The sequence below is a fragment of the Natator depressus genome, chromosome 1, assembly GCF_965152275.1.
Source record: "Natator depressus isolate rNatDep1 chromosome 1, rNatDep2.hap1, whole genome shotgun sequence".
NCBI classification, from domain to species: domain Eukaryota; kingdom Metazoa; phylum Chordata; order Testudines; family Cheloniidae; genus Natator; species Natator depressus.
In genome coordinates, this window is record NC_134234.1 from 333334291 (window position 1) to 333349342 (window position 15052).

General features: G+C 41.8%; 1 protein-coding gene across 2 annotated transcripts in view; it reads right to left on the bottom strand.

Moving 5' to 3' along the window:
- CAMK1D (calcium/calmodulin dependent protein kinase ID) overlaps positions 1 to 15052 on the bottom strand; it is a 370342-nt gene that overhangs the window by 60444 nt on the left and 294846 nt on the right. For both annotated transcript variants that reach the window (XM_074942617.1, XM_074942618.1), the window contains one exon: positions 4936 to 5062. In XM_074942617.1, the coding sequence (XP_074798718.1) occupies positions 4936 to 5062 (127 nt within the window). The remainder of the gene's footprint in view (positions 1 to 4935; positions 5063 to 15052) is intronic.

Consider the following 15052-nt stretch of genomic DNA (forward strand, 5'->3'; position numbering starts at 1 on the left):
TGCATCAGGTGTAGCAGAATTGACCCCTAAAACTGTTAATCTTTTATCACTGACTTAAGTATTGTGGCTTCTGATGTACACTGGTGTAAGATAGATCAGAACCAGGCCTTAAAGATCTAAATCTGGCTATATAATAACAATACCCCCTGTCTCTTGTATAGCTCCTTTCATCAGTGGATCTCAAAGCACTTTACAAAGGTCACCACCATTATTCCCATTTTACAGACAGGAAAACAGAGGCATAGGAAATTGAAGCAATTTGTCCCAGGTCACCCAGCAGGCCAACCAGGACTAGAACCCAGGTCATCTGAATCCCAGTCCAACAGCTATCCACTAGGTCACATCATCACCCTTAAACCTTTGCATAATAATTCATTTTGTGTTCCAGGGAGGAAGGAAAGTTACATTTATGCAGGGCCATTAGGCTACTGCTGAAAATTCTGGTGATACTACAACCCAGGAAAGCTGTTTGATGTAGATACATTGCAGAGAAAATATGCAGAAGATGTGCAATCAGGTATCGCACCAGCAGTGGCCTCGTGGCAGGCATAATTATGGTGACTGACAGCACAATTTCAATGCGCTTGGAGAGTGTTGTCTGGGCAACCGATGACGAAAAAGAGACAATATTGAAGAGGAGCTAGCTTCTACAGAAGAGGAAAAAAACAGAACAAAACTCTAAACATGATGCAAAGCTGTCTGTTCTTTAGGAATACTGCAAGTGTGCTGTGTTGGCTCACACCCCCTGAGTCAGTATCAACATAACCAGTGTCTTGAAGCAGTGGGGTCTACAGCATGAATGTATTCTGATTTTGAAATGTAGAGAAGAAAAGAAAATGGGGGAAAATGAACATTTAAAAGGGTAATGGCTGCTGTGAAGCAAAAACAAAATTAGAGAGGCAGACATGAAAATATAACTACTAGAAAAGAATTATTCCCATAAGCTTATAAAGATAGATACACGCTTTGTTATCATCCAATGACTCCACACAAAATTGTGGAGCTGGGAGTACCTGTGAATTTTAATAAATAATATCAACAACTTTGATAACTATAGCACTTTCCATTATTTCCAAGAGTTTGCAACATTAATGAATGAATCTTTATGCCCTCCCCCACCGTGCTGGGTAGGTTTTATCCCCATTTTACAGATGGAACAACAGAGCAGTTTATGTGACTTTCCCAAAGACACACAGGATGTCTGTGGGGAAGTCAGGAATAGAATCCAAATCTCTGGACTCTCCATCCTGAGCTTTAACCATACAGCTTTAATCCAAATGTAATGGAGGACATGGAAGTCATTCCGGTATCTGAGAGTTCAGAGAACCTGGGGAGCCCATTTGTCTTAGCTGAAGTAATGATGTGAGCATGTAACTTTGTATGTGCCAAAGCCTTTACTTGAAATCTGCGGTGCAAAGACTTGTGCACATAAAGCAGAGGGATCTAATCATATTTCAGGATAAGAGGTTATTTAACGAGTAGGATTCAGATGCCAATGTGCATGATTACAGTGAAAACTTGACAAAAAATGAACAGAGGTAGTGAGGCAAATAGTTCAATACAAAAAGAAAGATTGTGAATGGACCTCAAAGACACAAGACCTCTACCATCAGGAATCCAGCAACACCACCCTCCTAATAGAGGTCAGACAATCAAGCCATCACTTCAGTGATGAGCTGCCTTAATCTACCAGGGAGACCTAACACTGTGTTTAGAGTCTTGTCATCAGCAAGATAATGATGAGTATGGAGTCACCTTTCTAAGGGTGGCGGGTCAGTAGCCAGACAGTGAGTGATCAGAACTCCCTAAGTATGAGTTAAAGTGTCAGAACTTTTACTCATGTGATCAGAAGAACTTTATTTCCAGAATGTGTAAATGGCAACATGAAGAGGCAGCATGAGATTATTCTCTGCCAGATTGGAGTCAGACTCTCTCATGTTCAGCCACTCTTCAACAAACAGAATCTTAAAACTGATGTTTCTTACAGACTTATTGTTTTTGGCCAGTGGCCCATGGAGAACCTGCTGAAACATTTTAATTAAGAGAGCTGAGCAGCCTACATGAAGAATTATCGAATGTACTGTTTTAGCTCTTGCTCAATTCCTCTATCGAGCTTCAAAAACAAGGTCCCTGATTCAGCTTGATTAAATAAAGTAGAGTCCAGAATGTAACCTAGTGCAGGCTGTCTTATGTTTCACAAAGTAATAAGAGATATAAGGCCATGATTGCTGCAGAGTGATCAAGACAAAAGAAAAACTGTTTCTCTTTCCAAGGTTACCAAGATAAAATCAAGTGTATATTGTGCAATATAGAGATAATGTGATTCCATGGATGAACCTGTCTCTCTGTGTCATGGGCTCTGCTGTGTTACATTCAGGTTTTTATACCATGCTTATCACTATGGGATCTGAGTGGTTTCTATTTCCTCCTAAATGTATGTAAATTCAGGTGACTTGGCACTCACTAAACAAAAATGGCAGTGCCCAAAGTCATTAAACTTCCCATGTGGGTTTCTCAACAGTTAGAAACAATGCACACAGGAGAATGTTAGAAACACAGCTGGGCCATTCTTTCACCATTATTGCAACTTGCAGATTGAAAGGGAACAGCAATCTTGCTGTGCTGGAAATCAGCTCTTTAACTGAGTGATCACTAAAGAGTACAGTATTTTTATAGACTGAGCTCCAATTCTTCAACTGTATCAGAGCAAGTAGAGTCCCGTGATCATGCAGAACCCCACCGATTTTAACAGAACTTTGCATGGAGCACAAGATCACACCCATGGGGGCTTGACTGCAGGATCAGGGCTTTGGTATATATTCATTTTAATGCTGTAGGATGCCAGAGTAGAATGGGAAGGAGGAGATGTCCCTTACTACCCTGCCCACATAAGAGTCACAGCCAAATTAATACTTGGCATAACCAGGTGCAACTCAAACAAAGTGAACAGAATTGCACCCAATTACACTACATCATGAATTCGATCCCCATTCTTTCATCCAAGATAGGACTGCATAGGAGTGGTGGAAGGAGGAAAAAGTATGCCTAGGTGGATTTTATTGCACAACAGTTGAATAAAATAAAAAATATCCTGTCCCTTTAAAAACACAAATACAACAAGCCTTCCCTCAGTCAGAGTCCAAAGCAAAGGTACTGTCAGGGACGGGACACAGGTGGCTAGGCCTAGTGGTTAGCCAAGGGCAGGGGGCCGTCTCCCTGAGCAAGTCAAGGTTCAGAACTAGAAGGTCAGGGGACGAGATCAGGAACTTAGAGTCAGATTGCAGGAATCAGGCCGAGTCAGGAAACTGGGAGGTCAGGACCAGGAGACAAGAGCAGGTAGTGCTGGGGGAGTAGTTCAAAGCAGGGTGGAACAGAGCTGTAGGAACAACTTCCTGTTCCTCCTTCTGGCCAAGTAGTGGGAGTGGGCCAGTCAGGAGCGGGCCAGTTGGGTGCACTGGTGTTCCTCATGGGAGGCTCATGTGGGGGCACGAACATTTTCTGCCAGCTCCCAGGCATGCTACTCAGTGGGGGTGATGGTGATATTTGGGTCCTGTGGGGAAAGGGTCACAGCTGCCCCCAGCTGTGGCCCCAGCCTCGGCCCCCTTAGCCCTGTCCCGGTCCCCCCCCCGCCTAGAGACATGGCCCTGCTCCTTGCCACAGCTCTGAGGTGGGGGGGCATGGATAGGGTCAAGGGGATGACCCCCACCATTAAAAGTGTTCCAGTGCCACTGCCCTTGGGGATGACTGTGTGGTCTGTACAAACCGTCGGGGCTGCGATGTAGGCAACTGGGCCTAGTTTTACCATAAGGTGGATGGGTTGGGTCCCTGCACCAGCTGGAGTTCAGAACCAGAATATCAGAAACTAAGAGTCAGATACCAAGAGTCAGGCCGAGTCAAGAAACCAGGAGGTCAGGGTCAGGTAGGAAAATCCAGTCTCATTTGACCATACACACAAAACTGTATGTCAGCACAGATACAAAGAACACCTACTTCTGGCTACTGAAAACCTTAAAGTTCAGATCCTTCCTAGGTAGAAACACTAGGCCAAAGGTATCCCTGGCATTATTTCAACATAATTATTTAAAAGGAATTACACTAAAGATGAATTTTACACTGTAACCTCTTATAGTATCACAGTATTGGAACAGCTACTGCCATTTTGCATGCTCCTCTGAAATATAATGTTTGCATTTTAAATAAAGTCTCTTTAAAAGGTTTCAGAGTGGTAGCCGTGTTAGTCTGTATCAGCAAAAAGAACGAGGGGTACTTGTGGCACCTTAGAGACTAACAAATTTATTTGAGCATAAGGTTTCATGGGCTAAAACCCACTTCATCAGATGCATGCAGTGGAAAATACAGTAGGAAGATATATATATATACACACAGAGGACTGGACTACGCATAGGGTTTTCCCATCTCTATGAAATTTCTATGAGTCGATATAACTCAGTGTGGTTAGACAAGAGGTTTATTTGAGACTTAAAAATAAATGCAGCTCATCCCTTTTACTTACTAATACGTCTCTTGGAAGGAATTCGTGAAATGTGATCCTTTCTCATTAAAAACAAAATGATACCTATGTTAAAGTGTCTCAGTTTCATATGTGATTTAAAAAAGAAATGGATTAGAAGGATATCATTCAAATGCTTTCAGTTCAAGAGCAGGCCCTGTGTTCAAAACAGCTCACCCTTTGAAGGAATACAATTATGGAGCTTAATCCCACAACCCAAGTTGACCACAGAAATAAATACATGGCAGGATCAGGACACAATAGATGAAAAGGACCAAAGAAAGAGAAGCATTAATTTCAGAAAACTCTAGCTAATGTCTGCAAAATCTTTCACCTACTATACATAGTCAGAGCATTCTCTTATATTACCACCATTTTCACTTACGCTTGGAATAACTGATGGTAATTATGACTCAACCACTTACCAACATATCCTGGGGTTCCACATGCTGTGGACATGACGTCTCCTTTATCCTCCATCTTTGACAATCCGAAGTCACTGATCATGATTTTGGATTCTTCATCCTGGCTGTAGTACAGGAGGTTCTCAGGCTAGGAAGAAGTTTGAGACAAACAGTTATGAATATATGAGTCCAGTAAAGAACAAGATGACACTTTACATTTATTATATTCAGTTTTTGAAGTGAGGGGAGGGGATTCCCCAGAACCCTCAACCAATGCCCCTAATAATCATTCTTCAAAGGCAGTACCAGCCAACCTATTCTTGTGATTGAGAAGGATTCTATGGGAAACAAATCAATGCCACTGTTAAGGCAACTAGCCAGAGGCCCTCCTCTTCAGATGTTGCATGTACCATCTCTGAAGCCATTCCTTTACTTTGACACCCCAAGCAGGAACCATGGCTCCTTTCTTTCTCCTGACCAGAGATATAAGGGGATAGACCTATATACATACAAGGATAGTCTCTTTACTCTATGCTGATAAAACAGAAGGGTTGGCTTATGTGCAAGTATAAATGGTAAGTACTATGTAGAACATTCAAAACATTTTACATAGATGCAGTACGGGGTTAAATTGTAGTTTAAAAAATCCCATTAGTGTTAGAGAATTTTTATATATATCCTGTAGGAAATAAACAATGATAAAAGAGTAAATGCCATTGAAGTTAATAGAGTTACAACAACATTGATTTGGCTCCAGTTAATCAGAAAAAATATTGCACTGCTGAGAATAATGAACTAGGGGCCTAGTAGAAACCAGGAGTCTCTTCACTGAACTCCATGGAGTTTTGCTGATGTTAATCTGGTTCGAGATCAGAATCATGCCCCGGACACCAATGTGCTACATTATTGCTAATCCAAAATGTTCAATACATCTGCTTTTAATAATTCGTTATGTTATTAACAAACAATACAGGTCTTACTAAATACAATACACTTCTGGGAAGTGTAATTTGAAGTTTTACCTCCTAGGGTGATTCCATTGATAAGGGTTTCAGCCTGTAAGGTACTTAGGGTCCTCTGTGAGGTGCTGAGCTGCACCCCCGTCTCTCCCCAGCTCCCATTGAAGCTGGGGAAGCTGTGAACACTCCGCACCATGTAGGGCCAGGCCTTAAACTTGTTACATTTTTACAGCACGAGATGACCAGCTTTGCGGCATAGTATTGGAACAGTTTCTGCCAAGAAATTGGTACAAATTCCTACTACAATTTAACACATTTCTTCTATAAACCCAATATGCACTCCAGATGTGGATTTCCAGGAAATAATATATGAGACAGATGGGGCAATTCAACATCATTACATTTGTTGGGCCAAACCCAGCCTTGGTCTATAAGGGGGCAACTCCACTGACGTCAATAGCAATGGGCTAGGGCTGAATTTGACACCTTATCTTATATCAGAACTCAGGAAGTCAGACACATTTTTATGTTTCACTCAGATGGTTATGAACTCTTAAAGTATTTCAACAACACTCACACTGAGCAAGAACCCAAGGATACCAGAGAAGAGACTTAATTAAATGTTTAGGGCCTGATCTTTAGTACTTGCTTTTCAGTGCTCAGTGTGGCATGGTGACAAGGCGGAGAGGGAGATTATTGCAAAGGGGGCCTTAGGGCCCTGAGATGCAACTACTTACAGCAGCCCTGAGGTTGTTTTAAGTTGTATGGACTGCCAATAGCCCATAGGGCAGTCAGGATCACTGGGGCATAAGGATGCTCCGGCCATGTTCCTTTCTCCCTGGATATTTCCCTTGAACTGGGAAGAGGAGCAGTGAAGGAGCCGTTACACCATCTCTCTACCATCCAGATATTCCCCTTACATACGGAGTATCGTCATGGGGTACTTAAGCCAGCTTTCAGGCTGCTGTGCACCACCAGAGCAGCACCAAGCAGGGTTGCTGGACCTTAATTTGTGGGACTGAAACATAGTAGACAATGATGTTATCCACTTGTCCTCACATGTGCATGAACACACAAGTGGAAGCAAACGTATGACCTTGCCCAGTGTCTTCTAAAGGGGCTGAGATCAAAAAGGAAACAGGGCTTCTGAAAAACAAAACAAAATTGGCTGTGCTGTGTGTACTGCTTTTCTAAATGCTCTCATGGTACCTCGTGAGTCCCTCGCCTTCAACGTCCTGCATAGCTCTATCTCTGCCTTACCCGTGGACCTTCCTCTGACATCACACAGGGATGTTAAAGGTACAGCCCATAGGCTGGATCCATTCCATGGTACAGTTTCATCTGGACCACAGACTTCCCATGACTCTGTGGGCTTGTCTATATGATCCCGGAGACCACGCTATGAAGGTGTGATTCATAGAGTGCATCAGTGTGTCACCACTAACTCCCCGTGTGTACCCTGCTAGTGTGCATTGGTGTAGTCCTGTTTCAAACAGGATGAGATCAATGCACACTAAGTGCATCAATGCATATAGCGTGAGCCAGCAGGTTCCACACGGGGGAATTAGAGCACAACGCACCGGTGCACTCTGCAAATCACACTCCTGTAGTCCAGACTCTCGTGCAGCAATCCAGCAGTACCTTGCACACAGGTGTAGAACTGCTCGGTCTCGTTTAAGAGGCACTGGGGAAGCATAAATCTGGTGGAAGCTGATACGTGTCTGGGCAAGGGGAAATGGCACTGACGAGTGCTTACCCGTTGGCTGGAGATTAGATACCTCACCTCGCAAGTCAAAGAAAAGGAAACTTCAAATAAGTTAAAAGTTGAATACCTCCTGCAGCTGGTGGACTCCCTTTTAAATAAAAAATTAAAAAAGAAAAGAAAAAGGAGCAGGAGTATATCCTTCTACTCTTCCCTTCCTTCATTTCTTTATTCAGCTTGTAACACATGGCCATCGTGTCTTTATCCATAAAGAGAAAAGCAGATCACGGATGTCCTGCCTTTCAGGAGAAATGGAGAATTTCATATTTCTTTGTGGACATGGCTGGACAGCACACGTGCTTGGTATGTAAGCAACAGGTAGCTGTGATAAAAGAATACGACATTCAAAGACACCGTGAAGCAAACCAGGATGAGAAGTATGATAAGTAAACAAGAAAATTATGTGAAGATAAATACTCCAAATTAGCACAGTTGTTGAAAAAGCAGCCATTAGTGTTTACTAATGCTTGTCATGTAAGTGATTCTGCTGTTAAGACAAGCTATGTGATTGCCCATGAAATAGCTGTCTCATCAATACCATTTTCTGAGGGAGAATTTTTGAGGAACTTCATGCTGCAAGCTTCAGAAGTAGTGTGTCCAGATAAGTGGGAAGCTTTTGCAAACATCAGCCTCTCAGAAAACAAAATTGCTGAGAGAATCAATGAGTTAGCTGAGAATCTGAACAGTCAACTGCAGGACAAAGCAAAGTACTTTGCTGCTTTTTCAACTGCAATTGATGAAAGCACAGATGTAAATGACGCATCTCAGCTAGCAGCGTTCATTCATGGAGAACGTGTGTATAGCAAAGGAGCTTGTAGAACTGTAGACACAACAACAGCAAATTATCTCTTTATCAACTCAGTGAAAGCTCTCAACAAATTGGATGTGGACTGGACAAGAGCTCTGAGTCTGGCCACAAACAGAGCATCCTCAGGGGTAGGTAAGAAAGCTGGAGTTGCGACAAAATTGAAGACCTAATTGCAAATGATCAACCACAACCAACAGTTTAGCAGTTTTCTTTGTATTTTACATCAAGAAGCTTTCTGTAGTAAAATTTTGGAAATGAATCACGTGATGGATGTGGCTATTAAAATGCAAATTTTATTCGAGCTAGAGGTCTCTAATCAGTTCAGCCTGTGTTGGAAGAATGTGACATTCATCGTGGACTACCATATCAAACTGTAGTTCAGTGGCTAAATTGGGGAGTTGTGTTGAAGCACCTTAAGAACATAAGAACGGCCACAGTGGGTCAGACCAAAGGTCCATCTAGCCCAATATCCTGTCTTGCGACAGTGGCCAATGCCAGGTGCCCCAGAGGGAATGAACAGAACAGCGATGACATACCCTGTCGTCCAGTCCCAGCTTCTGGCAAACAGAGGCTAGGGACACCATCCCTGCCCATCCTGGCTAACAGCCATTAACAGACCTATCCTCCATGAACTTATCTAGTTCTTTTTTGAAACCTGTTATAGTCTTGGCCTTCACAACATCCTCTGTCAAAGAGTTCCACAGGTTGACTGTGCGTTGTATGAAGAAATACTTCCTTTTGTTTGTTTTAAACCTGCTGCCTATTAATTTCATTTGGTGACCGCTAGTTCTTGTGTTATGAGAAAGAGTAAACAACACTTCCTTATTTATTTTCTCCACACCAGTCATGATTTTATAGACCTCTAGCATATCCCCTCTCAGTCATCTCTTTTCCAAGCTGAAAAGTCCCAGTCTTATTAATCTCTCCTCATATGGAAGTTGTTCTACGTCCCTAGCCATTTTTGTTACCCTTTTTTGAATCGTGTTGAGAGATCCACCTTTTCATGGATCACAAAGGGAAAGATGTCACTGAATTACAGGACAATGAATGGCTTCAGGACCTTGCTTTCATAGTGGATATTACAGAGCGCTTGAACTTGCTCAACACAAGAATGCAGGAGAGCAACCGAGTAGCGACAGAATACTATGACAACTTTGAAACTGAGCTTCAGCTGTGGGAGAAGGAACTTTCCCAGAGTAACTTGGCACACTTACCTTCCCTTGAAATCACTATGTGACACGGTTAGGACTCAGTGTGATGACACCATGGGCAGAATTGCTGAACTGAGAAAGGAATTTCAAGAATGATTCTCTGACTTCAGGAACCAAGAAGAAGAGTTTGCAATTTTCAGCACAACCTTTTCTGTTAATGTGCTTGATGTACTAGAGGAGCTCCAACTGGAACTTAATGAAGTGTAGTGTGACACTGCTGAAGAGCAAATTTTCCAATATTGGTGTTTCCAAGTTTACCAATATCTGGATCAAATTATTCCAAACTGAAGTCCTTTGCATCAAGAATTCTTTCCATGTTTGGGAGCATATATGTGTGTGAACAAGTATTCTCCATCATAAATATCAACAAATCTAAACTACTTTCTGAGCTAAGCGACACACACCTGAACTTGATACTCAAGATAGCCTCAGCCCGGTCATTTGCTTCAAATGTTGATGCACTAGTTCAAGCTAATAGGTGCCAGGTATCGTGGGAGCAACAGTAGCAATCACTAACATCTAAAATAAATGTAATTAGCAACATGGTTTCTCTTTATCTATTTCTATTTTAATAACTTTTGCTGAACGTGGCGCATGCCAAGTGGCAGAATATCGGATCAGGCCCGTCATATGAAATGCATTTGACACCCCTGCATCACATACGCTGGTTTTACATTGGTGTCTGGCTGTATGGGAATTACCCCTGATTTACCACGGTGCAAGGTAGATCAAAACCAGGCTTGTGTCTCTAGCCCCACACCTGAGTCCCAAATTGTGCCAGTTTGGCTCACCTTGCTGCTTCCTTTGTCTCCTATTACCATATATGACACCTTATGTATCCTCTTGCTACCCCATCTCCCCCGCGCTCAGAGCATCCTCCCTAACCTTGCACAGTAGAATAGCTTAGACATTTTTGACAACGGCAAAAGTACAATGAAAAACAGAAATGAAATTTCATATATATTTTCATGAAGTTTTCCTAATTTTCCAACCACCCTTACAAGCAGCCCCATTCCCTTTTTTCACCCCACTCCACCCTCACTTCTTTCACTACCCCTTCCATCACAGAGCTCCCTCCTCACTTTCTTTCCTGACTAGAAGCTGATTGAAATTTTCTGAATTTCAAAATACTGCTGACATTTCAAAATTCAAAAAATAAACAGGAAATCCCACCTCTCCCCCCACAGTCCTGCCTTTTAACCAGTGAGAGAGGGGGGGTACAATCATTTGAACTGCACACATTTTAATTTCTAAAATCTTCAATATTTAAAAAAAAAACACCAAGAAAAAATTGAAAACATTTTCATGATTTTTTTTCCAAACAGTTTTACTCCTGATCGAGTTCCAATCTCAGGGCTTGTCTTCACTATGGGCTAAATCGGCGCTGCTGCAATTGATGCAGTGGTATTGATTTAGGGGGTCTGGTGAAGACGCAATAAGTTGATGGAAGAGCACTCTCCCATCGACTTAATTACTCCACCTCAAGAAGAAGCGGAAGCTACGTTGGCAGAACAGCATCTCCTGACATCTCCTGTACATGTGTAGACACCACGGTAAGTCGATGTAAGTTAAGTCGACGTAATTTACATCGACTTACCCTCCAGTGTAGACAAGGCCTCATACCTGTCAGAAGCACACCAGTGTAAGGAAGTCAGTACAGTCTTAGAGAATAGAGATCAAAATGGCTCTATATTTGAATGTATTAACTAGGGCAGTCGATTAATCGCAGTTAACTCACACGATTAACTCAAAAAAATTAATCACGATTAATCACAGTTTTAATCGCACTGTTAAACAATAGAATACCAAATGAAATTTAGTAAATATTTTGGATGCTTTTCTACAGTTTCATATATATTGTATTCTGTGTTGTAATTGAAATCAAAGTGTATATTATTTTTTATTACAAATATTTGCACTGTAAAAATGGTAAACAAACAGTATTTTTTAATTCACCTCATACAAGTACTGTAGTGCAATCTCTTTCTCATGCAAGTGCAACTTACAAATGTAAAATTTTTTTTGTTACATAACTGCACTCAAAAACAAAACAATGTAAAACTTCAGAGCCTACAAGTTCACTCAGTCCTACTTCTTGTTCAGCCAATCGCTAAGACAAACAAGTTTGTTTACATTTACAGGAAATAATGCTGCCCTCTTCTTATTTACAGAAAGTCGCCAGAAAGTGAGAACAGGCATTTGCATGGCACTTTTGTAGCCGGCATTGCAAGGTATTTATGTGCCAGATATGCTAAACATTCGTATGCCTCTTCATGCTTCGGCCACCATTCCAAAGGACATGTTTCCATGCTGATGACGCTCATTAAAAAAAATGCATTAATTAAATTTCTGATTGAACTCCTTGGGGGAGAATTGTATGTCCCCTGCTCTGCCATATATTTCATGTTATAGCAGTTTTGGATGATGACTCAGCACATGTTGTTCATTTTAAGAACACTTTCACTGCAGATTTGACAAAACGCAAAGAAGGTACCAATGTGAGATTTCTAAAGATAGCTACAGCACTTGACCCAAGATTTAAGAATCTGAAGTGCCCTCCAAAATCTGAGAAGCATGAGATGTGGAGCATGCTCTCAGAAGTTTTAAAAAAGCAACACTCTGATGCGGAAACTACAGAATCCAAACCACCAAAAAAGAAAGCTGCTTTGGATGGTTATCGAGCAGAACCCGTCATCAGCATGGATGTGTGGCCCCTAGAATGGTGGTTGAAAAATGAAGGCACATATGAATCTTTAGTGCATCTGGCACGCAAATATCTTGTGATGCCAGCTATAACAGTGCCATGAGAACACCTGTTCTCACTTTCAGATGACATTGTAAATAAGAAGCAGGCAGCATTATCTCCTGCAAAAGTAAACAAACATGTTTGTCTGATTAATTTTTTTAATCGTGCGATTAATCACGATTAATTTTTTTAATCGCTTGACAGCCCTGGTATTAACTGATTAATTAAAAAGGGTGCTAACAAGATGAGTCTGTACCCATCAGAATCTCTCAGGACCTTTCATTTTTCTAACCACTGTCTCCACCCTTTGTTTATTGTCATTCTTTGCTGTGTTATTTAAATCAGAATCTCTTAGGGTAGAGATCTGCCTTTCCTATCTGTTAAGTGGTGCTCTAAGAATAATGATTATAATAGCAATAGTTAATTATTGATGTTGAAAAGTAGAAGTCCCAATCCCAATCTTGATTGTGGAACCCTCTGGCCTCCATCAGCGTAAGGGTCAGGAACTTCCCCAGCCTAGGAGTCTACAGGACCTGCTTGCCCTCTTGCAGCCTTCTGCGGCAGCCACAACGGCGTGCACTGCCAACCCTCTGCTGGGCCCAGGTTCCCTGATGGAGTTGGGCTCATCTTTACATCCTGTAGCTGGGAATCACCAGCTGCTATCACTTAGATTCTGTCCAACTGGGTTGGATGATTCCCACCAACTTCCTGCTGGTCTCCTCTCCAGAACAGGGCTGGCTGTTCCCCAGTTCTCTGGCCCTTAAAGGGGCAGACTGGCCTGTCACAGGCATGTTAACAGGGTGGTGTGGAGAAGTATAATATCCTGGTACAAACTTGGGAATTGGGCCAGCAAAACTGTAAGGCCTGGTCTACACTAGGAAATTAGGTCAGTAGAACTACGTTGCTCCAGGGTGTGAAAAATCCACAGCCCTGACCGACACAGTTAAACTGACCTAACGCCCCTGTATACAGTGATAGGGCAACAGATGAATTCCCCCCCTAGCTACTGCCACTCAGGGAGGTGGAGTACCTAGACCAATGAGAGAACTCCTCTCATTGGCGTAGGTGGAGTATTCACTGTAGCTGTTTATGTGTAGACAAGCTCTAAAACTTTACCAACATGTAACGGTCCAGAAGCAGAACCAATGAACAGATGAACAAAGCAATAAGAGGCACAGTACAGTCCTTACCATCTGCTCAACAAAGATTTGAAGCAGCAAGTTGCTTTTGTAAGACTGGAATAAAAAATGAAACTACCCATGGAAAACATGAAGCTTCAGTCATGACTCTCTTACCACCAGAGTGTGATGCTGCCTGGCTTCTCTTTGGGTTGGATTCCCCTTTTGTGACCTGGGAGGACAACGTAGGGGAATAGGCCAGAATATCAACAGCTGAGGACAAGAGATGGTTATAAAGTCCCACCAAGTCATTGACAACGGATTGCTTGGCTGAGACCACTTTTCCTCAGTCTTCTGATAGCCAAGAAATCCATTGGCCTCTGTAAAAGAGTACAGGTCCTATACCCTAAGAGGAAAAGTGAATCCTATCTCAAAATGGAGAAGCATTTTCCATCTCTGACCTCCGCCTAACCAAGTATTTAGATAGCTCCCATCACCAGAGTCATTAGGTGCTTCAAATGTTAATTAAACTTATCCTCACAATAATCCTGGAAGACAAGGAATTCTTATCCCCATATTAAAGATGGGGAACTGAGGCTGGAAAGACTAAGCAATTGACCCAGGGAAACTAAGCTAGTGGCAGGAATTGAACTTAAATTGCAGTTTAGTTCAGGTCAGTGCTTTAACCACAAGACCATCCTTTCTCTCTTATAAGTCTGTATTTTGTTACAAGCTACATTAGTTTGCTCTTTCACTTTTATCCTACACTAAGTGATAAATTTGTGACCCCAATGCTGAGTATATATATTCAGTTATTGTCTTTTATTAAAAAATATGCCTTCTGCTACTGTATTGTTCAGGGTACCCAAGTCTTAAATGTACTGGTTTTCTCTAGCTATGCACACCATTAAATCTTTACAAAGAAATATCTGCTTATCATCTCAATGGCAGCATTCAAAATGGAAGGAGAAAAGCACGAAGAAATAATGCTATTATTTGAATAGAAGGGATGAGAGATTCTGCTCTAATGACACACGGGTACAGCGAGGAACAAAGACTAATCTCAAAATCATACAATTACACTGTGTTCTTCAGAAAAGAATCACTTGTGCAAAAAGCACTTACAAAAACATTGGCTCAAATGGAATGACTATAAAGCGGGATTGATAGGGAATTGGTAAACATTTTCCAAACAATTAATCTTGTGACACTCTGTACATAAAAGCAGGAACCCCCATATTCACCCCTGTCATATAATTATGATATATTGCACACAAAGCTTGCCATGTAAGATATAATATGAAAGGTCATGATCTGCTGAAACCCATTGTCCTGTCCAAATCTGTATATCATTTGTGTGTATCAAGTTATGGGATTTTGCTGTATGGTTGTTACTGAAATATGTGGTAAGTTTGCTAGTGACATACAAAGGAGGCAAACCACTCCCAGGAGGGTGTTCAACAATCATTAATCAGCAGTGGAGTTGTAATCAAGGGATTTACAATTCAATGGCAGTTGCACAAGACCACACCAG